This window comes from Phyllostomus discolor, chromosome 10 (genome assembly GCF_004126475.2).
Source record: "Phyllostomus discolor isolate MPI-MPIP mPhyDis1 chromosome 10, mPhyDis1.pri.v3, whole genome shotgun sequence".
In the NCBI taxonomy this organism is placed as follows: domain Eukaryota; kingdom Metazoa; phylum Chordata; class Mammalia; order Chiroptera; family Phyllostomidae; genus Phyllostomus; species Phyllostomus discolor.
In genome coordinates this window covers 44,033,384-44,058,487 of record NC_040912.2, presented here as the reverse complement: position 1 = coordinate 44,058,487, position 25,104 = coordinate 44,033,384, and the positions used below count along the sequence as shown (strand labels likewise).

Sequence of the window (25,104 nt, the reverse complement as noted above, 5' to 3'; positions counted from 1 at the left end):
TCATATCAATAGATGCAAGAGAAGCATTTGATAAAATCCAGCACCCATTTATGATAAAAACTCTCAGCAGAGTGGGAATAGAGGGAACATACCTCAATGTAACAAAGGTCATATAAGACAAACCCACAGCAACATCATATTCAATGGGCAAAAACTATAAGCATTTCCCATAAGATTGGGAACAAGACAAGGATATTTTCTATCATATCTCTTATTTAACATAGTACTGGAAGTCCTAGCCTCAAGCAGTCAGACGAAAAGAAAAAAATTAAATGCATCCAAATTGGAAGGAGGAAGTAAAACTGTCATTATGTAGAGGTGACATGATACTGTATATAATAGAGAACCCTAAAGATTCAAGTAAAAAACTACTGAAAGTGATAAATGAATTCAGTAAATAGCAAGATACAAAATAAATATCCAGAAATCAGTTGTGTTTTTATGCACCAACAATGAACTGTCAGAAGGGGAAACTAAGGAAACAACCCATTCACAATTGCTTCTAAAAGAATAAAATACCTATGAGTAAGTTGAACCAAGGATGTAAAAGACCTGTACTCAGAAAATTATAAGACAATGAAGAAAGAAATTGAGCCCTGGCTCATGTGGCTCAGTGGATTGAACTCTGGTCTGCAAACTCCAGGCTTGCCAATTTGATTCCCTGTCAGGACACATGCCTGGGGCACGTGAGAAGCAACCACAGATTGATGTTTTTCTCCCTTCCTTCTCCGTCTTTTTCTCCCTTCCTTCCCCTCTCTCTAAAAATAAATAAATAAAATATTTTTTAAAAAAGGAAAGAAACTGGAGAAGATGCAAATAAGTGGAAGTATATCCTATGTTAATGAATAGGAAGAATTAACATTATTAAAATGTCCATACTACCCAAAGCCATCTATAGATTCAAAGCCATTCCTATCAAAATACCAATGGTGTGTTTCACAGAACTAGAACCATAAATTTATATGGAACCACAAAAGACCCAAAATAGCCACAGCAACCTTGAGAAAGAAGAATAAAGTTGGAGGAATTACACTACCTGATACCAAACTATACCACAAAGCCATAGTAATCAAAACAGCATAAGTACAGACATGGAGAGCCCAGAAATAAATCCACACCTTTATTGTCAATATTTGACAAAGGAGGCAAAAACATACATTGGAGTAAAGGTAGTCTATTCAGTAAATGGTGTTGGGAAAACTGGACAGATATGTACAAAAAATTAAACTAGAACACCTTATTATACCATATACAAGAATAAATTCAAAAGCGGATTAAAGACTTAAATATTAGACTCCAAACATAAAAATCCCAGAAGAAAGGCAGTAAAATCTCAGACAGTTCTCACAGCAATTTTTTTTTTTCTTATATATCTCCTGGGCAAGGAAAACAAAAGAAAAAATAAACAAATGGGACTACATCAAACTAAAAAGTTTTTACACAGCAAAGCAAACAATAAACAAAATAAAAAGACAGTCCATGGGATGGGAGAATATATTTTCCAACCATATATCTGATAAAGAGTTTATATCCAAAATTTATAAAGAAGTTATACAACTCAATACCAGGATTGTTTGGATTACAAACAATCCAATTAAAAATTGAGCAAAGGACCTGAATAGGCACTTCTCCAAGGAGGACATACAGTTAGCCATTAGACATGTGGAAAGATGCTCACCGTCACTAATCAGAGAAATCCAAATTAAAATTACAGTGAAATATCACCTCATACCTGTCAGAATGGCTGTCATCAATAAATCAACAAACAACAAATGTTGGCGAGGATGTGGAGTAGGGAACCCTCATGCACTGTTGGTGCAGCCACTGTGGAAAGCAGTATGGAGTTACCTCACAAAATTAAAAAATAGAACTGCCTTATGACCTAGCGATTCCACTTCTGGGAATATATCTGAAGAAGCCCAAGTAATTTGAAAGAGTATATACACCATTATTTAGAATAACCAAGATTTGGAAGCAACCTAGGTGTCCATTAGTAGATGAGGGGGTGAAAAATATGTGGTACATTTACACAGTGGACTACTTGGCCATAAAAAATAAATTAGGAAATCTTAACCTTTGCAACAGCATGGATGGATCTAGAGAGCATTATTCTAAGTGAAATAAGCCAGTCAGAGAAAGACAAGTAGTAATGGATTTCATTCATATGTAGAACCTAATAAACAAAGTAAACTAACAAAATAGAAGCAGACCCATAGAGAACACACTGACAGATGTCAGAGAGTATGGGGGTTGTGGGAATGAGTAAAAAAGGGGAAAGGATTAAGCAAAACAAAAGCAACAACAAAAAAGACTCAGTGTGGTGATTATCAGAGGTAAGGGGGGAGTGGAGGAAAATTAGAAGAGTGTATGGGGGGACAGATGGTAATGGACACACAATACCATGTATAAATGATGTATTATAGAATCATATACCTGAAACCTATATAATTATATTAACCAATGTCACTACAATGAATGCAGTAAAAAATAAAATAAAATGTAAAAATACCTCACAAATATTCTTGGTTATTTTTGTACAAAATTTAAAAACAAAAAGAGATAATTAAAGTAATGTCTATAATAAGGTTTAAATGTTATATCTGCAGTTACCTCTGTGGTTTTATTATTGGGTCATTTCCATACCTTAATATCTATCTATCTGTCAGAGTGGTTGATTGAAAAAGATTGAGAATCTCTGTTCATGGTACCCAATAAGCTTTCTTTGCTACTTTTTTTAGTGTAAATTAACTTCAGTGTCATAATTTAGCATTAAAAGTTACATAACACGAACTAGAATAATAGAGATTATAAACTTGTATTTCTGAACTGTCAGAATGAAAGAAATTGGAAAAGCTTTAGGAATAATCTTTATTCATAAAATCATTTGTTGATTTATTACTTTTTTTATACTTGTGAAGTTTGCATGTCTTCAAGTGCATTTTGTCAGATGTCTGATTCAGAAATCTATCTCATCATGCTGTAGAAACATTTAAAAATAGGTATGAGCCACTTGGTGTCACAGAAGTGTTGTTGACATAGTGGAAAAACTATTAAATGAGTTTTGCAGGACAAACTTTACCATTACTAATGAAAGGTGTTTTTCTATTTTTGAAAAACAAAAGTGAACTTTATTTTTATAAATTCAAATAAATATAATTGAAATATTTAGAACATATTATATACCTAGTGTACAATTATAGTTGATTTTTGAAGTTATTAACATAAGTGTGTTAAAAAAAATTTAACTTCCACCCTGGCTGGTGTGGCTCAGTAGACTGAGCGCTGGCCTGCAAACCAAAGGGTTACAGGTTCCATTCCCAGTCAGAGTGCATGCCTGGGTTGTGGGTCAGGTCCCCAGTAGGGGGCATGTGTGAGAGGTAACCACACATTGATGTTTCTCTTCCTCTCTGCCTCCCTTCCCCTCTCTCTAAAAGTAAATAAATAAAATCTTAAAATTTTTTTAACTTCCAAGGTGAAATTATTTTTAAAAGAAAGGGTTTATTAGGCAATTGGTAGCAAAAAAAAAAAAAAAAAAAAAAAGACAACAAAGAAGATTGGTTTGAGGCATGGAGTCTAAACCACCACCAGCGTGGGTAGGGAGGAAAGACAGCATGTCCTGTCAGTCATTCCTGGAGTTTTGCAAGGTTTTTTATACATCAAGCAGTGGGGAAGAAAGATGTAAATCGTTTGAAAGGATTTACCATTTTAATTATAGATAAAGAGGATAGGAGAAGTTGAAATGGCGCTAGTTGTAGGTGCAGCAGAATCTGCAAGAAGGATGTATCTACTTTTGTGAATTAACTGTGGGCAGCAGATTGGAAAGTTCTTGTGTGAATAAGAAATGGAGACTTCTGGGTTTCTAGGGTCCCTGGCTTTTCTCTTTTGGGTAATCCTGGAAATAGCCACCTGGAAATTAATTCTAAATTTTAACAGAAATACAGAAATGTGAGCAGTCTCTTGTCAGAGCTGATCTACATCTATGAACTGAATGTTGTATCACTTTCTTATTGTTAGCAGCTGTTAAATTTAACTTAGAACATCTCAGAATTGTTTTTTATTAGATTTTATTTATTTATTTTTAGAGAGGGAAGGGAAGGAGAGAGAGAGAAACACCAATGTGCGGTTCTGGGGGTTATGGCCTGCATCCCAGGCATGTACCCTGACTGGGAATTGAACCTGTGACACTTTGGTTCGCAGCCCAGGCTCAATCCACTGAGCTATGCCAGCCAGGGCTTCAGAATTGTTTTCTTATCAAGAGATGGATAGGTACAGTTATTCATATTGTACAAGTGAAAGCAACTGATGTCCAATAGATTAAGTGACTCCTTCAATATTACATATTAGATAGAGGGAGATAGTATTTGAACCCAGGTCTGTGGACTCTGCTTCTCCTCTAAGAAATGGTAGGGCATTTTTTCAGGAATTTCAAGACATAGTTTGCTTAAATTTGATCAGTTGAAGATGGAATTAGTATCTTAGGAAAGGTAATAAAATAATCTGATATATAACACTATAAAAAATACAGGCATTAAATAAGTAAATTCTGCCTTTAATTTTACAGGTTGATCATTCCAACATTTGAACTTGCTAATCATAATTATTATATTTGAATCTTGATATGCACCCAAGAATGATACGTAAACATCTGGTATTATGTTGAGTCTGGTCAAATTGTATAGTGGTAGAATTTCTCCATTTACAGATCTGCATGTGCTAGGATCAGCTCAGCAGGGTGCTTTACTTCCAGGATTTCCCTGAGATGCTGGTGGCCTTGAGTGATCCTGGTTTATAATGAGTTCTGGGAAAGTACCTATGTTTGAACCTTAGGCTCATCCTTAATACACCAGAGGTGCCCTCTATCCAGCCTGGTGATAAAACTAGAAAAGTATTACTGGAATCAGTCTGGAATTAATTCTCTTTAGGAATTATTTCTTCTCTAAAAACTGTTTAGACAAACACAAAAAGATGTTTATGAAATGGTCTGTGGTAAATTTCTAAATATTAGCAATCGGTGATATCTGGGAAGTCCTTCATGTTAATTTTCCTATGTAATGAACTATAATATTGGCTTAGTATTTAATATAAATTAATTAGATTTCTCTAGTTATTTGATTTTAGTTCAATTTTGTGTTTACTGAGCATCAGGGAAAATGAAATGTGATTATAAATTTTGGCATCTTTATCAAGCCGTCCTTTAGCAACAATAATTGAGACCAGTTCCTAGACAGAAACTGCAGCAAAATTCATCTATTACTGAATGAATTCCTATATGTGAATTTACAAATGAAAAATTTCAGTATAATATAGGAAATTCTGAAATTTATTTAAAAAGCTAATTAAAAAAAGATTCAGCTATTTCGTAAGAAAATTCAAGTGTTATATTCCCATAGAAAGATCCTTTTTTTATTATGGCAACTGATTTTGTTTACTTAAGAGAACCTGTTGCTAAAATAGTAATGAGGAAGAGTGTAATATAAGTGTAGTCATACACCCTTTGCTCTACAAGTAACCAGAGTGCTAGATATGCATGTTGCTCAGTTTCCTTTTGGAAGGTGGAAGTAAAGTCAGTATGTTTTTCTCTCTTGCGCAGCTTAAAATGACGAATGTGTAATTTCAGTGGAATAAATGGCGTCCAAAGTCACTGATGCTATAGTCTGGTATCAAAAAAAGGTAAGTTGATAATCAAAGTTTTTAACCTCTTAAATGTTTTTATTCTAAAAATGCTTTCTGTTTCTATGGAAATACTATGGATTTATGTCAGTTACCTAAAATAATGACAAATACATTTCAGGATCTTTTGAATGGAAAGGGGAATAATATTTTTCTTTGTGCCAGTTTTACTTCTAAATAAATTAGACAAGGTCTAAAAACATTTTTTCTCCACTTTGAAATCCACATTTTCAAAGTTGTTAGATTAATTATTTCTAGTCATAATGTAAACTTCTAAGTTTCTAAGATTTCTAAGATTATGAATGTAATTAGCATTTTGTAAAGGCATTGAATTTTTTTTCTTATATTTCTTTTAAAAGAAAGCTGGGTTAGCAGAGCTGTTATAATTTTATAACTATTTTATTTCAAGAGATAGAATAGTTTTAATCTGTTTCTTATAAATTACAATTGAACAGCTGAATCTTTATAGTAAAATTAGCCTTTGGAGATTATATTCTTCAAACTGTAGTATTAAAATGTTTATTTTGATGTTTTAGCATTGTCATAACTACTTAACTAGCTGCATCATCCTATACATTTCAAAGTATGCTTTGCCAATGTAATATTTCTTTATAAAATTGAAGAGAATAATGCCTTTTAGAAAAATACAGAGTACTGTTAACTCCTGAAGAGTGTTGTTTATACTTTTTAAAATGTATGTTATTAAATGTAGTATCTTAGATTTTTGGTGTATGTAATGAATTATGTTTTTTTCACATTTTACAACATTTTTGATTCTTATTCTTCAGGTCCCTGTTAACCAAATATATATTTAAAGTTTTTCCTATGCATGGGAAGATCAAACAATTTTAAAATTTAGTTAAATTGGCCCTGGCTGGGTGGCTCAGTTGGATCATCATCCTGTTCACCAAAAGGTTGTGGGTTCCATCGGTCGGGGCACATATACCTAGGTTGCAGATGTGATCCTCGGTTGGAGTGTGTACAGGAGGCAAAGAATCATTGTTTCACATGTTGATGTTTCTCTCTCTCTCACTCTTTTGCTCCCCCTGAAACTCCCTCCCTCTCTCCATTCCTCTCTCTCTAAAATCAATAAATATATCCTTGGTGAGGATTAAAAATAAAAATAAAATAAAATTTAGTTGAATTGGAAGTAAGTGGTAATTAGAACACTTTAAAGATTAGTCAAACCTAAGGATATTGTCTGTCTTTAGACATGTTATTTCTTTTCTAGGTAGAACATATCACAGATATATAGCATCACATTTTTCAAATAAAATACTAAATTGGAAGTACTAAATGGAAGTGTTGCTCATACTATTAATTCAAAAAGAAAAGAAAATAAAAACAAAATTTTTTAAATTTGCTATATAGATCTTTGAAAACTTTTAATATTTCCTTATGAGAATTAGTAATGTTTATTAAACATTTTATCTCTTTGGCTTTTTATGTTAAGCATTGAAAACTTCACTGAAGATCATGTGTAGAATGTGCTAGATTGACTGACTTTTCTTGGGATCCAAGGGTTGAAATATGACATACACATTCAGTTATCACAGTGACACTCTTCTTATCTGAGAGTTATTTACCTTGCAGCATTGGATGTACAACCAAAATATTCTCCAGAGCAAATACAACAGATGTCACAATTTAAATCTAGAAAATGTAATCATACATTTTATATTAGAGAGTCCCCAGAATCATTAACCAGATTTGAATCCTTTATATATTTTTTGCTTTAAAATTTAATTTTCTTGAAAAAATATATGTGGCTACTTTGAAAGATTAATTAGCGTTTCAAGACTTACTCAGGGAGGGAGCAGTCCCCACTAGTTTCTCTCCCTGTCCTCACCCAATCTCTTGAGTTTTGCTTCCCCAGGAACAATCATTTTAAATTCTTTATAGCTTAGTGGTTCTCAAACCAAAGTTCTACTTCTGGATACTAGTAAGGAGTTGGGGTGGGTGTGTTGAAAACGTGGAGTGTGAAATTTTGGTTTTCATAATTACTTTTGGGGGAATACTGACATTTGTGGGTAGGAATCAGATATGAAATGTCATGCAATACGGTAAACTAGAGGTTGGCAAACTTTTTCTGTAAAGGGCCAGATAATTTAGGCTTTGAAGGCCATAAGTCTCTGTGGCAACTACTCACTGATGTCATAGTACAAAAACAGCTGTAGACAATATATAAATGAATGAAATGAATGGGCATGGCTGTGTTCCTTCCAATAAAAGAGTTTACAAAAACGGGCAACAGGCTACATGTGTCTTATAGGCCTCAGTGTGCTGACCCGTACTTTAAGACAGCCCCATGTAACAATGGATTACCCTACTCAAAATGCAATAGGGCCCAGTTAAATAACACTGTTTGGGTTTTTTTAATACTATTTTCTTTATGTTTTTTTCTTTTTTTTTTTAATTTTAATCTTTGTTCAAGTACAGTTTTCTCCCTTTTACTTCCATTCCAGCCTTTCTTTATGTTTTTAAACATACCTACCTTGCCTTGATTATTTTATTGTAGATGTTATTTGTTGATTTATGACTGTATGATAAAGATTTAGTTTTTTTATGAGCTCCCTTCAATCACCCTCCCTACCCCACCCTCTCTGTGACTACAAATTTTGATTAAATAGTATTCAGGGCGTATGTTTGCATATGTGTCATTTAGAACTGTGTCATGCTGCCTCAGTATAATGTACTGTGATAATATTTTCTGTCTGTGAAACTCCCCCCCCCCCCTTTTTCTTGGGTTTTTAATTCTCCAAAGTCTCTGTTGGAGCTGTAAATTTCATTTTGCTTGAATTAGTTACATTCAGGTATTGTATCAGTTCCCTTTTTTTTTTTCTTTCTTGGGAATGGCCCTCTTAGAACTCTCTTCTATTCTGAATGAATTGTTCTGAAGTCATGCCTCTAATTTGCCATCTTGATAGTTCTTTTTATTGTCAGCCTGAGACTTCTCTTCATTGCTCTTACATCATACAGATTTGTTTTTAAGTGTATATTTACCAAAAAAAGTCTTTTAAGAGCTGTTTGTGTTTCAGTGGAAAAAAAGAAGACTTGAGTACTGAAACTGATACTTGCTGATTATTTGACCACTGGCAAATAATTTCATTTCTATGAATCTCACTAATCATATCTCTACATTAACTAGATAATGTCCCCAGGACTTCCTCTCCCTCTCCTTACCCAATCTCAACCTCTTTTCACTCATACATCCTTTTGAAATTGTGATGAAATTTTAGAAAAGTGTCTAGGATCTTATTTCCAGAAAAATGTACACATACACGAATTTCACATCTAATTTGAACCCCAGATGAAGAAGTCCTGGTTAGATGATTTTAAAAGTTTTAACATTATAGCATTCTTTGATTCTATTAGTATCCTCCAGGAGTATCCAGCTTATACTAAGAGGTATTGCTCTGGATAAAAATCAAGACATGTTCACATTGGTTTTCTTGAACATTTGTTTGCTTGGTTGTAACTCACTTTGAAGTCATCTTTTTCACTTGAAAGTGGTAACATTTCCATCTTTTTGTTTTGAGTACTGAGCACTAGCTAGCCCAGATACCATTACATAACTTACGGACTGTTGTAAACTTGAGCTCTAATATCAGATATGAAATTTGCAGGAGAAAAGAAGTAAAACCAAATTGTTTTAAAGTATTAAAATATGTGTAGATCTAATTAAATATCACATACCTTTTAATTATTCTCTACATGGCTTATTTTGAGATTTTTTTGAAGTCCTTTAATGTCTAATTTTAAATTCCATTTTGTACTTATAGTCATTCATAGTCATGAGTAGTTTGAATGTTCTTGTTGAAACAAATATTTAGTCATTAATTCAGAGGAACAATTTTTTTAAAAAGATTTTATTTATAGACAGAGGAAAAGGAAGGGAGAAAGAGAGGGAGAGAAACAAAAATGTGTGATTGCCTCTTACATGCCCTGCACCAGGGAACCTGGCCTGCAACCCAGGCATGTGCCCTGACTGGGAATTGAACCAGCAACCCTTTGGTTCGAAGGCCAGTGCTCTATCCACTAAGCCACACCAGCCAGGGCTCAGAGGAGCAATTTAATGCTGTAAGAATAGTGACAGGAGAAAATCATAATAGTTTTGATTAATATTGGGCTGTTGAATTTTTTTTATTAACACAGTACTTTGTTGTCATATTTCTAGTTTTTTGTTCCTGAGAAGAGAGCATTTTTTATCTTTTGGAAGGCATCCTAAAGAGGGGCCTGAAGTCATAGGTTCAAAAATAATTGACAAACTAAGTATTCCTTTAAAAGAAAGTGACCCCTAGGATTCTGTTGTAAATATGCAGGTCAGATTATGAAAGAATGAGGTTGTGTTTTCAGGAGAAGAATTTATTATAAAAGGGTGGCACAGAAATAATCCCCAAGTTTTAAAGGGAAGAAAAACACTAGCAACACTGTGTGGAGACAGTAAAATAGTGAATTTAGCTTATAGAACTGAGGAGGAACTATATGATTTAGATCTTGGTCATTGTCTTTATGGAGTCAATAGCCAGCAAGAAAGCTTGAATAAGTATGTTTAATGGCTTCTAAGTGTGAGCCAACCATGGGATTTATTTAGTACTATAAATGAGAAACTAGCCTAAGTAACATGAACTTGACTGATAGCTGCTGTCAATTATTAATAGAAATTTTAAAATCTCTCCCTTTTTAGTAAAGTTTAGTTTTGCATATCTGCATGTGTGCTTGTGTGTACACTAAGTACATTAGTAGGGCATTTAGGAGTAATAACTTGCACAGATGGTTAAGAAGTATTAGATCTCAGCTTTCAAACTCCGAAAACTGTGTTGTTATTTACTTTTAAGATTTTTCTTCTTTTTGTAAGTAAGACAGATTGTCTTTAGCAAAACCGGGACATATATTGGTTTTTGAACTAAACCATGTGAAGTGGTGGAGCTTATCTCAGAATTAATGGAACTCTATCACCAGAGCACATTCAAGAGCACCATCTTGAGGAGTCAGCCTCTTTTTCCTTCCCTGCTTTCCTAGAGTAGGTGTATTTCCTCCTATCACAGAAAACTTTCTCCAAGTTGGGGAAAAATGCCCCGAGGCACCTCCAGACTTTTATTCTTTAGGTCTGTAAGAAGAAAGGATGTACAGAGGGGAGGAATGGAGTAAAGTGAGTTTCTCATGCAAAATTATTCCCAACCTTTTTCCCTGTTGGAAGAACTACTTGTGACAGAATTTGTTATCCCCCACAGAGCCTTATGGCCAGGGAGTAGGAGATGAATCCAGATTAGGCTAAGCCAGTCATGGACTTCTATTTTCCTTGCCAGTGACTGGCTTAGACAGGGCTCATATATTCCAGCTCTGGCTAATGAAACATGAAGGCATCTGGGGTAAGTCTTTCATCTCTTAAAAAGAGGCCCAACAATAACAGCAAAAGTTATATAACATTTATTATATGCATTTTCTAAGAGCTTTATGTATATTAACTAATTTAATTTAACAAAGGTAAATGAATGAAATGAAATAGAGGATCTATTCCCTGTTTCTAGACATTGATGGGTGAGGCTCTGCTGCTTGAAGCTCTTACTGTAAACTTGCTCCTATGAGGGGAGCTTGCCAGCAACCCAAGGATGGCAGAGTACAAAGATGGAAAGAACCTCATTTTTTTTTAGGACATTTGAGACACCTAATTAATTAACTGGAAATATTTTACTTTGGTATAAGTAAAATATTCCTACTGTTAAGATAATAAGTCCCTGATTTTTTTTCAGTCACTTGGAGTTTTTTTCCCTTGCAGCTGAAAACATTCTAAGTGATACGCAAGAAATTCTGATGGGATATAGTTCCACATACAGTCCTCTTCTGGATGGTGATAGTAGTAGATAGAAAAGTAAAATCTACCAAAATAGAGATCCTTAGCTTCTGAAAAGTGGGTTAATTACATTTTCTCTATAAGTTTTTTCCTTGAGCCACATTCTCATATGAAACATGAAATCTTTAATGTAATTTTAAACTATTTTGCTTTATAGCATTGGTATGGTTGAAAGAGCATTTGTATTTGAGTTTATGACATATTCTAGCTTGTATTATTGAACTGTTACTTAATCTCTCTGATCTTTTTGCTCTTTAATAAACAGAATAATAATTCCCCTATGTGCTTCACAGGGTTGTGCAGAAGAGAATTAACTTTATATATGATTTTTAAAAAATTTTAAAGTAGTTTATGAAGTAGTCAATAATTATGAAGTATTTCTTTAAAAGAATCTTAGTATTGTATCTTATGAATTAGAATATATAGTAGATGAGAAATTAGCATGGCTTTCAGGACTTAAAAATGTCTTTAATGACCTTGTCTGTACTGCACACACTCCTTTTTCCATTTGGCTAAAGACATGAATGTAAGGCTAAGGCAAGACCAGAGATGGTACCTCATCTCCTTGGCCACAGTGATTTGTCCAGGTGTATCTTTTGACCCATATGGTCCTTCTACAAACTTTTTTTTATTAGAGCTCATGGAAAAGACTCTTGCTTCTTTCGTCGAGAACCTAAAAGGATAAAAGCCTATAAGCATGTTACCACATTATGGAGAAAGTTGTGGACAAGAAAGAATGAGACAGCACCAGAGTGGGTCAGGAATGGGGTAAAAAGAGACAACCACAAGCCAGTGTTGTACTTGGGTCTCTGGATTCACTACACCCTGAGATTACCTTCACTTGACCTTTGAGTTATTTAGTCTCACCAGCCAGTAAGTTCCCTTTTTTTTTTTTTAAAGATTTTATTTATTTATTTTAGAGAGAGGGGGAAGGGAGAGAGAAAGAGAGGAAGTGAAACATCAATGTGTGGTTGCCTCTAGCACACCCCATACTGGGGATATGGCCTGCAACCCAGGCATGTGTCCTAACTGGGAATCAAACTAGAAATGCTTTTGTTCATAGGCCTGTGCTTAGTCCACTGAGCTACACCAGCCAGGGCAAATTCCCCTTTCTTGTTGAAGCTAGTTTGAAATGGATTTTACTTGCAAAAAAGAGCATCCTGCCCTGGTTGGGTACAGGAGTAATTTGAGGAGTAATTGATGATACATGTGTATACACAGGGTAAGCCTTCAGTAAATGGAAGTTATTTCTATTATTATTATTTCATAATCCTCATAGTTATATCGGGAATTGCTCTTGGGTTTATTTCATACATTCTGAAAATTTTCATGAGGCTGAAAAGATTCTTAGTTATAAATGAAAAACCTAGAATGTCAGACTTCTAGTATCCAGCATTATAGAACAGTGGGGATTTAGTTGATGCTTGCTGTGTAACAGCCAAGTCATGATTAAGTGTAATTCATAAACCTCAACTTTCTTTGCTTTAGTCAGTCACTGATCATGTTCTCTACCTCTTCCTTTATAATGTCACTTACTTGCCAAAAATAGGACTGTTCTAGCCAAAATAGATTGGTTAGTTTCACTGCTGAAATACGTTCCTTTTCATTTAAGATTTTTCTCCCTAGTTTGATCATGAAATTCTTAATTTTCCATCCTCATACTCTCCACTTTGGGTATCTCTAGCATAAATAACTTAAGTTTTAGTTTTATTTACAAGAAAGAAATAGACTACCAAGGTAGTTTGAAATTATCTAGTTCCTGTTGAACTTTTTAGTTTATGATAAGAAGCCTCATGCCTGTAGACCTAATACCTTGATCATGAATTAGTGATAAAACCCAAACTTAGGTCTGCTTTCAGTACACTCTTCTTTCTATATTAAAGCTGTTTTAAAAAACACACAAAAAAACTTTTATAAAACAAATTGAAATAAATCCATGATCAATATGATAAAATTATACATCATAGAAATATTTATAACCACTAAGATTTTACTGTCATTTATTTGATTTATTAAAGTCTTATTTGACAGTGACCACACTTACTGTTCAAAATATTAAGTATCTAATATACATATCACTAACATTTAATTTTACACTAAAGTCAGTACATTAATACAAAGCAACATGGCAACAAAGAAATTAAGGAGATTGCAAAGTGCTTCAGCCTTATGTAAAGTATTTCTAATATACACGCTAAATTTTCCAACAACTTAGATTCATGTGTCACCTCTCTAGACATTAAGGTAAGTATCAATAAGTTGTGAAATACTTGCCCTATACATGGAAATGGAATTTGTAGAATTTTCTTTTTTTTTAATCCTTCAAAAGAGCTTAGTTAAGTCCAGAGATAAGTAGGAGCCACAGGAATGGAAGAGGAACAGAAAGAAAGAATTTTGCAAAGGGAAGAGGAAGAACATGGTTATTTGTGCCCAGCGAGTGAGAATGGGAAATGGAGACCACTTCCTTTCAAAGTTTTTAAAAAGACACACAAAAAAAACCCTGTTATAAATTCATTTGTTTAATTTGAGAGTTGTTTTTTAAAAGTGGTCCCCAACTTTTTTGGCACCAGGGACTGTTTTGTGGATAACAATTTTTCCACAGACCAGGGGGCAGGATGGTTTCAGGATGATTCAGGCACATTACATTTATTGTGAACTTTATTTCTATTATTATTATATCATAATATATAATGAAATAATTATACAATTCACCATAATGCAGAATCAGTGGGAGCCCTGAGTTTGTTTTCCTGCAACTAGATGGTCCCATCGGGGGGTGATGGGAGACAGTGAAAGCTGAAGTGTGTTGCTAATATCCAGTCTACTCTATAATCTCATTTTAGTTTCTGTCCCTGCAGAAAACTCTGCTTCACAAAGATAGGATGTTGGAAATGGAAGAAAGCTGTTCAGTGCTTCTGTGGCAATCTCAGGATATTCCGCCATGACTTTAATCTAGAACATAGGGAGATTTGAAGTTGTCTCAAGCATACTTTTAAGGCCTCCGTCATTTGTAGTCTCAAGCAGTGGATCCTCTTCTAGCACAGATAAGGTTGATTCACCTGGCTTATTCACAAAAAAGGTTGCAGATCCTTTCCTTCCCAGTTCAGGGGTCTTTTGTGGTTTGGAAGTAATGCTCAAACTCTTCTGAAAGCTGAGATAGGTCATCATGCATCAGCTTGGGGAAAGAAGGCCCTGGCTCAGTCTCTTTCAGAATCTCTGCTAATGTTTGAAAGGTGTCAAAAATCCCAGTGTTCACTTGTCGCCCCCATAATTCCAGTTTGGCTTTGAATGCAGCCACTTTATCTGCGCACTTGTACACGGTTGTTCTCCCGTGAGGTTACAGATTGAATTCATTGAGCAGACTGAATATATCACACAAGTAAGCAAGTTTTGTGACCCATTCTGTGTCACTGAAATGTGCTGCCAGTGATGACTGTTTTTCTAAAAGAAATCTCTGGAGTGGCTCTTGTAATTCAGAAACTCTGGCCAATGATCTGTCTATAGAAAGCCATCTCACTTCTGTGTATAAGAGAAGTGTGTGCTCTGCATCCATCTCCTCACAGAGCTGTGCAAATAGATGTGAGTTAAGGGTATGTATTTTAATGTTGATAATTTTAATCACAGCCTGCAGAACATTAAGTTCAGGTGACATTTTTCAGCTAGCCAGCATTTCTTTATGGATAACACAGTGCCTAGACTCATATTCAAAAGCGATCTCTTTGACCCATGCAGTGAAACCAGAAAGCCATCCAGTCATGGCAGCCACTCTGTCCATGCACACACACACCAATTCAGTTTTCCTGATAAGTGATCATTCAAAGACTGGAATAGTTCTGCAGCTGTGGCATTGGTTTGCAACAAAAGTGCATGTAAGTCCTAATACACATCCTCCTGAAAAATATATTGCACAAAAACAAGTGTCTTTACCTTGTTGCTATCATCGGTAGACTCAAAACCTGGATTGTATACCATGGTGATTCATTAATCCTCTCTAACAATTTTGCCTCAGTATCCTTTGCTATTTCATCAATTTGTCTAGTTATGGTGCTAGCTGAAAGGGGAATATGTGTCACCTTTTGAACTGCAACCTCTCCTAAAAGTTCACAACAAATGTCCTTAGCAGCAGGCAGGATCAGCTCTTCACCAATAGTGAAGGGCTTCCTAGCTTTAGCAATGTGGTTAGCCCCTAAGAATGATGCTCTCAGTGCAGACACATTTGATGGAGTGGTGGCCTTCATCAAATACTTGCTTCTGTTCATATTTTTTATCTTTTGAAAAACTCCAAAGGCTTGTCTTTTAGTGCAGGGTGCTTGGTCTCCATGTGGCGAAGCAGTTTTGAAGATTTCATGGTTTTGTGGGATAGCTGGTCACCACATATTATACAAAGTGGTTTTAGAGAATGTAAATCACCTGTTGCAATCAATGAGCCCATAATTTAAATAGCACTTTTGGTGTTTTCTTTTAAAGGTAGCTTTGTTTTTATTGGCAGTCTTAGAGTCTTCTGCTATCTTATAATTGGGTCTTTCTCCCTTTTCAAAGAAGCTCTCCAGCCCTGGCTGGTATGGCTCAGTGGATTGAGTGCCAGCGTGTGAACAAAGAGGATGCTGGTTCAATTCCCAGTTAGGGCACATTCCTGGGTTTTAGGCTTGGTCCCCAGTGTGGGGCATGTGAGAGGCAACTACACACTGATGTTTCTCTCCTTCTCTTTCTCCTTCCCTTACCCTCTCTCTAAAAATAAATAAATAAATAAATAAATAAATAAATAAATAAATAAATAAATAATTGCTAAGCTCTCCGGCAATGTTTGTTTTTTACTCATTTTGGCTAGGGTTACCAAAACTGACTGCCGCAAGTGTGTAGTGCAGGAAAGAGGCCTAAATTGGAGTGGTAAATAAAATAATGGGTGGGCCAATTGCAGACTAAAATAAGTATCAGATTCTGACTAAAGCCTGCCACCAGATGCAGCTGTACAATTGAAGTACATGAACTCACTTCCCACTATAAAGCCTGCCACTGGATGCAGCTTAATTGTCACTTGCCACTCACTGATAGGGTTTTGATATGAGTCTGCAAGCAGTTGAATTGTGGTCTCTGTGCAGTCAAACCTCTCTGCTAATGATAATCTGTATCTGTAGCCACTCCCCAGGGCTAGCATCATTGCCTCAGCTTCACCTCAGATCATCAGGCATTATATTCTCATAATATAGGAGTGTTCAACCTAGATCCCTCATGTGTGCAATCACAGTAGGATTCACACTCCTGTGAGAATCTAATGCCACTGCTGATCAGAACTCGGGCAGTGATGCGAGCAATGGGGAGCAGCTGTAAATACAGATGAAGGTTCACTTGCACACCCACAGCTCACCTCCTGCTGTGTGGCCTCGTTCCTGACAGGCCACAGACTGATGCATGGCCTGGGGGTTGGGAACTCATCTTTTAAGATGACTTCTAATGACAGAATGTTTGGGGAGGTATATACCTTTTAAAAAAGATATGATCAGTATTTATACATACACTGGCAGTGATGATGATATAGTACCACCATGCTTTTAAATAGCATTTATTTTTTAGAGTGTTTACATATATATTTGCATGATTTAACTTAATATAATAATGAAATCCATTAACTCAGTGATTATATCAAGATATTATAAGAAAGTTTTACAGGTTTTCTAGGACTTCTGTAACAATGACCACAAACTGAGTACCTTAAAACAACAGGATTTTATTTTTTTCACAGTTCAGAAGGCCAGAAGTATAAAATCAAAGTATCAGTAGTGTTGGTTCCCTCCGTAGAAAGACTCTGAGGAAGAAACTGTCCCATGTGCCTCTGCAAGCTTCTGGTGATTACAGTCTTTGGCATTTCCTGCCTTGTAGATGTCTCATTACAATGTCTGACTCCATCTTCACATTGCCACCCTCACTTTGTTGCTGCGTGCTCTTCTCGTATTATCAGGATACCTATCATTGAATTTAGGGTCCACCCTAAATCTAGGATGATCTCATCTTGAGATCCTTAACATAACTAGTTCTGCAAAGATCCTATTTTCAAATAAGATAATATTCCAAGGTTCTGGGCAGACATGAATTTTGTGGGACACTATTCAACCCATTGTAGAAGTATAACTAAAGAGTATGATTGGTTTTAGTGGATTCCATGTGGAGATGTGTAGCTTTTTATTTTCTTCTGTGTAGCTGTATCTAGACCACCAATATTGAACTGAGTAAAAGAGGACCAGGATCCTTAATATGTTCTTTATGTTCTTGTAAGTTAAGATTGTTGATCACTTAGCTCCTCCTATATGAAATGTTAAAGAATAGATTTGTGCCATATTAAGCACAGTTTTCTGCTTCTAGTTCTTCTTAAATACATAAATATTTGGGTTCTTTATTTAACCTATTAGGAGGTTAATGTCTTAATTATAATGCATAACAACATTCTTTCATTTTTAAAAAAGTACATGTAGGTAAAACCACATATTTCTCAATGTTTTGGTCTTGGGGATCATCAAAGCTACTTTTGATAAATTACTGACTGTCTCTTAAAATATTGATTGTTTCTTTTAGGTCCAAATAATATTATATGTAAATGTAAATATTTAATGGTATAAATATTAATCTATTATTTTTAGACATGAAATTGTAATAGTTGAGTAGAAATATGAAGTTTTAAAACTAAACTCTTCATTGAATTAAATTTATGAGAATCTTTTTTTTTACTGTTAATGGTATAGGCTGTTGAACAACCATGATCTCTTAATGCTGTAGCATTTTGTATTTGGGGCTAATTCTCTATAACACTATAGACTGATTATGTGCTTGAGGACATATTTGGCTTTACTGAATGACAGGTTAGCTGGTTTTATTTTTATTAAGCTGAGTTTCTTAATTATTCTGAGTCTTAATTTCTTTGTAATATTGAAATGAGAATCCTTTTAAGATTGCTCTGATGATTAAATGAGGTAACGTGTAAACACCAAGTATAGTGTTGATGTACAGTAAGTGTTCAATAAATACTGCTAAACAATAGTTCCTTTGCTTTTTCCCTTTTGCTAAATATGGAATGTTCTAATTAATAATGTATTTGGATAGTTAAAGGTTTTAGTTAACAGTTCTTTTAAATTGAACATTTCTATATCTGTTAAAATAGAAAAACACCATTAGAAGTAGTCAAGTTTCTTTGGTATTTTTGAGCTTCTGTACTTGCATTTAATTGCTCTTTTCCTTATTTGTTTTACTTTCTAGCACAAATAGTTCTTTTCAGCATATATCATTTGAAGTACTTTTTTTCATGGTAAGGGTAGCTGTCTTAGAAAGGAACAAGACAAATATACATTGAAAAATGGATAGAATAAATAAATAGTAGGACAGATACAGTTTTTTAAGTTTAATACCACTTAATTTTACATGTAATTTGGAGAATGCCTGAAAGAAGATGTCAGCAAAATCATTTCGTTGAAGTACTTGAATTTCTACCCAAAAGAGAAATTTTCTTGAGATTTTCCTAACATACAGTGGCAAAAGTAGACTAGATTTTGGGTGGTGAGCACACAATGTGGTGTATTATACAGATAATGTGTTATGGAATTATACACATGCAAGTTGTATAATGTTATTAACCAGTGTTACCCCAGTACATTTAATTTAAAAAAATAAAACCAGCTGTAAATGCTTAAAAAAAAAACCCCAAAACCTTTGTTCCTTTCTTCCTTTCTTTTCTTTCTCTCTTTTCTTTCTTGTCTTCTCTTTCTTCTCTTTCTTTTCTTTCTTTTCTTTCTTTCTCTTTCTTTTTCTGAGGCTATCACTGAGGTTTCCTGTGCTGGAATCTAACTTCTTACCAAGGAATCAGAAATGTAGAGAGGGAAAGGGAACCTTAGAAATTTACCTTCCTAGTATCTTTATTTTTGCAGGGAAGAAGACACTGAGAGACAAGGGAACTCAAAAAGGTCTTTTTCTTTTGTATTTTGTTTTTTTCTTCTACCTAGCCTAGAAATCCTGTCAACTATATCCTGAGTTACAGAATTTCACTTATTGAATGAGCACCTACCTGTATGTAATTGAGATGGCAGATTCAATTCCCATGGGTAAAGACAATGGAAAATAGAAAAAAATACCATACCTTCCACTGTTTCTTAGTGATATCTTTTTGGGCTGCTACATAGTAATGTTTATAGACACCAAGTAAATATATCCTCAGCACTTCTGAGTATGAAAGTACTGGGGTCACAAAAACAATGTCAGCAAGTTCTTTTTCTGTTTTTAAGGGTTTTGAGACATCTTTTTACGATGTTCAGACACTGTGAATACATAAATACTCAGATGCTTAGTATTTATTTCCTCTTTACAAATTGAGTATTGGGTAATACAAAGCTTTCCTTTTTTTTTTCTTGTGGTGTGCCACAGAATTTTCGTGCTATTATGCTATTTCAGTTATATGATTCCCCCCCCCTTTAACCTGTTCTACCGAGCCACCCTTACTCCCTCAGACAGTGCCCACCACACCTTGTTCATGTCCATGGGTCATGCATATAAATTCTTTGGCTACTGCATTTCCTATACTGTACTTTATGTCCCCATTGCTATTCTGCAACTACCTATTTGTATTTCTTAAAAGTACACCTCTTCATCCATTCCCCCACACCCCTCTCCTATCTCATAACTATCAAAATGCTCTTTGTAACCGTGATTCTGTCTCTGTTCTTCTTGTTTGCTAAGTTTGTTTTTAGATTCAGTTGTTAATAGATATGTATTTTTCGCCATTTTACTGTTCATAGTTTTGATCTTTTTCTTAAATAAGTCCCTTTACCATTTCATATAATAATGGTTTGGTGATGATAAACTCCTTTATTTTTTTCTTGTCTTGGAAGCTCTTTATTTGCCCTTTAATTCTAAATGATGTCTTTGCTGGGTAGAGCAATCTTGGCTGTAGGTCCCTGCTTTTCATGACTTTGAATATTTCTTGCCAGTTCCTTCTAGCCTGCAAAGTTTATTTTGAGTCGTCAGTTGACAGTCTTAGGGTAATTCCCCTGTAGGTAACTAACTTCTCTGGCTGCTTTTAAGATTCTTTATCTTTAACCTTCGGCATTTTAATTATGATGTATCTTGCAGTGGGCCTCTTTGCATCCATCTTGTTTGGGGTTCTGTGCTTCCTGGACTTGATGTCTGTTTCCTTCACCAAATTAGGGAAGTTTATTTTCTGTATTTTCAAGCAGATTTCCAGTTTCTTTCTCTTCTCCTTCTGGCATCCCTATGATGCAAATGTTGGACCTCTTGAAGTTGTCCCAGAGGCTTTTTATACTATCCTCACTTTTTCTTTTTTTCTTATTGTTCTATATGGTTGTTTTTTGCTTCCTCGGATTCCAAATTATTGATTTGATCCTTGGCCTCATCCACTTTACTGTTGTTTCCCAGTACATTGTTCTTTATTTCAATTAGTCCATCCTTTGTTTCTGACTGGATCTTTTTTATGCTTTTGATGTCTTCACTAAGTTCCTTGAACATCCTTGTAACCAGTGTTTTGAACTCTGCATCAGACAGATTACTTATCTCCCTTTTGTTTAGCTTTTTTCTGGAGTTTTGATCTGTTCTGTCATTGGGCCATGTTTCTTTGTCTCCTCGTTTTGGCACCCTCACTGTTTGTTTCTGTGTATCACATAGAACTGCTTTGAGCTTGTGTCTTGGTAGTGTGCCCAGATGTAGTAGATATCCTGTAGTGGCACAGCCTCCCCTATCACCCAAGCTGGATATTTGAGGGTGCACCCTTCCTGTGGGCTGAGCACACCCTCCTCTTGTAGTTGAGTTTTGGTTGCTGTTGGCAGATCAATGGGAGGGATTTACTCAGGCAAGTCAGCTACAGGGACTGGAGGTTACCATTTACCACCAATCTCTACCCTCCATGGAGGATCAGCTGTGCAGGGGCAAGGTGATGGTGCTCCAGAGTTGTCTGTAGCTGTCCACTGGGTGTGCTGGCCCTGGGATTTTCCAGGTGGTGCAGGCCAAGGTCAGTCCCCACCTGTGTTTTTTCTGGGGCCACCCTTCCTGAGCTATCAAGCAATTTGAGGTGGCTGCTACTTGGGCTGGGCTTGGAGATTCCCAGGCAAAGCCAAGCTGTGAATCTGGTCTGGATGCTGCTAGTGCCATGCCTGGGGCTCACTGAGGCCAGCTCTTGCTTGTTTGAGAGAATTTAGGAAGTTGTGCAGCATGGGCCAAGACTAGCTATTCATAGGGAAAGGAGCTTGGGTGGTCCAGGAAGTTGGGTGGGACACAGTCTCTGGGGAATCTTCAAAGTGGGTCCAACATTGTTAGCCAGGTTGATGGAGTCTCAGATAGGGCACCAGCTTGCCAGGTCTGTGGGGAGAGGATTTAGGAAAGGGACCATGGCCTCCTCCTGCCTTGATACCAGACACTTCAGTTTCTCCCTATATGTCACTGGTGCCCTTCAAGCTACTACCCTGGTGTTGGAGCTCAGAGGGAGTGAGTGTGAGTAGATGAGTCTGTGTGAGGGCTTTTTAAGAGAAACTGCTTGGGACTCCAGAAGTTTCTTCCACCGGCTCAATCCCTGCTGGTTTTTGCAGCCAGAATGTTTGTGGACTTTTTTCCCTGGCACTGGAATTCTGGGCTGTGGTGCTTTGTGTATTGTTGATCCTACTTGATCTTGAGATATCCATCCCAAATTTTTGTTTACCATGCATTGGTGAGAAACTAGCCTCTCCTATCAGTCTGGATGGATATAGTTTCTTTAATTCTGTAGTTGTCCATTCAACTTGCTTTCTGACAGTTCTGAGTGATGATTGTTGTATATTTTAGTTGTGATTTTGATGTGGTTATGTGAAGAGGCTAGCTATGTCTGCCTATGCCATCAACTTGACTGGAAGACTTCAGTTTTGTTTTTCAAATACTTTGGTACATCAGAATTAGAAATTCTACATAGTACATAAGTTTTCTTAAATACTACATTTCTCCTACTTACTTGCTTATGACTTTTTTCTTTGAGAAATAGAATTGTTATTTCATTAAATGTAAACATTTGTTTGTCTACAGCAGTTGCTAAATACAGTGCCTAAAATGAAAGTAGTTCCTTACACAGGTATGAGGAGATCCAAGAAAAAATATATGAATAGACTTGAAATTCTTTAATGAAAAAGCTTCTTACTGCTTTTCAGAATTGATAAGAAAAATATTTTGACATACTACTGGAAAACTAGTCTCTAATCTTTTTCATTTTCTGACAAATAGGTTTCAAATAGAAATGTTAGTCAAGAATATAGTGTTTGCCAGTTATAGTCCAAACATCTTGTAGTCAGTTTGTCTTCAACCATGGTAACAGACTTGATGGTGAAGTAAGTTTGTAGGTTGCCATTGGTAGCCTAAAATTAGACCAATGTACCAACTTTGAAAAGGCCTGAGAATATCTAAAACACTAATGTTAACCTGCTGTGTGTTTCTACTTCCACAAAGAATGCCATTTGTAAATGCTATACCACAGGGTAAGTTAGAAACTAAATTGCTCTGTGCCAGTGGCCCATAGAATTTACTCAGATGAAAGTTGTTAATGCAGTACCAAGGATTGATTCACAACAATAAAATACTGGAGAAGAGATACAACCTAAAAATTTGCCATATGAAGTTTTGCCCCAAATTCATATCCTTTTATTGGGGTATATTATACCTGGTTATTTGAAGTGAACTCTTCCCTTAGCTTCCTTCCTGTTTTTGACAATCCCTACCCCCACCCCACTTCCTGTATGAGATTCAAATTATAAAGAATTCTGGTTTAAGTGGTTTGTGGAAAATTAGGTTGGTGCATAGCTGTAAACAGGTAAAGCACAGTATATAAAGAGAAAGTAAGGTGGCCTTATTAAAATTTAATTATTTTATTATCAAACTATATTACAAGGCCACTGTAATCAAAACAGTCTGGTACTGACATAAGAACCGACACATAGATGAATGGAAAAGAATAGAGAGCCCAGAAATAAACCCATGTCTATCTAGTCAATTAATATTTAACATAGGGGGCAGAAACATAAAATGGAGTAAAAATATCCTTTTCAACAAATGGTTTTGGAGGTCTGGAAAGCTACATGCAAAAAAATTGAAACTCTACCACCACCTTACACCATACACGAAAATAAACTCAAGATGGAAAAAAAGAGTTAAATATAAATCATGACACTATAAAAGTCCTAGAGGAGAATAGAGGCAGGGAAATTTCAGATATTCCATGCAGCAACATTTTCACTGATATGTGCCCTACAGCAAGGGTTATAAAGGAAAGAATAAACAAATGGAACTACAGCAAATTAAAAAGGTTCTGCACGTCTAAAGAAAACACCAGCAAAATGTAAAGGGAACCAACCATGTAGGAAAATATATTTGCCAATGATAACTCAGACAAGGGTTTGATCTCCAATATATATAAAGAACTCACATGACTCCACTCTAGGAAGACAAACAATCCAATTAAAAAATGGGCAAAGTTCCTGGAGAGACGCTTCTCCATGGAGGACATACATAGGGCCCAGAGACAATTAAAATGACAATGAGTTACTACTTCACACCAATCAGAATGGCCATCATTAACAAATCAACAAACAATAAGTGCTGGTGAGGTTGTGGAGAAAAGGGGACCCTAGTACACTGTTGGTGTAATGCAGACTGGTGCAGCCTTTGTGGAAGACATTATGGAATTTCCTCAAAAAAAAAAAACAACTAAAAATAGAACTGCCTTTTGACCCAGCACATCCACTGCTGGGATTATACCATAAGAATCCTGAAACACCAATTCAAAAATATCTATGTACCCTAATGTTTGTAGCAGCATTATTTACAATAGCCAAGTACTGGAAACAGCCTAAGTGCCCATCAGTAAATGAGTGGATCAAAAAACTGCGGTACATTTACACAATGGAATTGTATGCAGCAGATTGAAAGAAGGAACTCTTACCCCTCATGACAGCATGGATGGATGGAACTGGAGAGTATTATGCTAGGTGAAATAAGCCAGGTGGTGAAAGAGACATACCATATGGTCGCACCTAGAAGTGGAACCTTATCAACAAAACAAATGAGTGAGCAAAATAGAACCAGAGACATGGGAAGAAAGAACAAACTGGGACTTCCGGCCAAGATGGAGGCATAGGTAGATACACTTTGGTTGTGCAAGGAGGGAAAGATACACTTTTCCTCCTTGCACAACCAAAAGAAACAACAACAAATTTAAAAACAAAACATAACCAGAACTGCCAGAAAATTGAACTACACAGAAGTCCAATAACCAAGGAGTTAAAGAAGAAATACTCATCCAGTCTGGTAGGAGGAGCGGAGATGAGCGGATGTGCCTACAAAGCGGCGGCTGGAGGACCCAGGCAGGCAGGCATCTGGAAGACCAGGCAAGGCAGTGGCTGGTGGACCAGGTGGTCTCACATTTGTGTGTGGATAAACCAGAAGGAACAGCTGGGGAGTGAGACAGAGTGCACAATCCAGGATTCCATTGCAAGGGAATAAAGCCTCAAAACCTATGACTGAAAAACCATGTAGGAGTTCAGGGGGCAGGACAAACTCCCAGCTTCACAGGATAC

General features: G+C 35.9%; 1 protein-coding gene across 5 annotated transcripts in view; it reads left to right on the top strand.

The window, feature by feature from the left end:
• The window catches only part of PHTF2 (putative homeodomain transcription factor 2), a 134,768-nt gene that overhangs the window by 14,114 nt on the left and 95,550 nt on the right, over window positions 1-25,104 (top strand). For all 5 annotated transcript variants that reach the window (XM_036010706.1, XM_028525369.2, XM_028525367.2 and 2 more), the window contains exon 2: window positions 5,591-5,670. In XM_036010706.1, coding sequence (XP_035866599.1) covers window positions 5,626-5,670 — 45 coding nt within the window. In that variant the 5' untranslated portion in view covers window positions 5,591-5,625. The remainder of the gene's footprint in view (window positions 1-5,590; window positions 5,671-25,104) is intronic.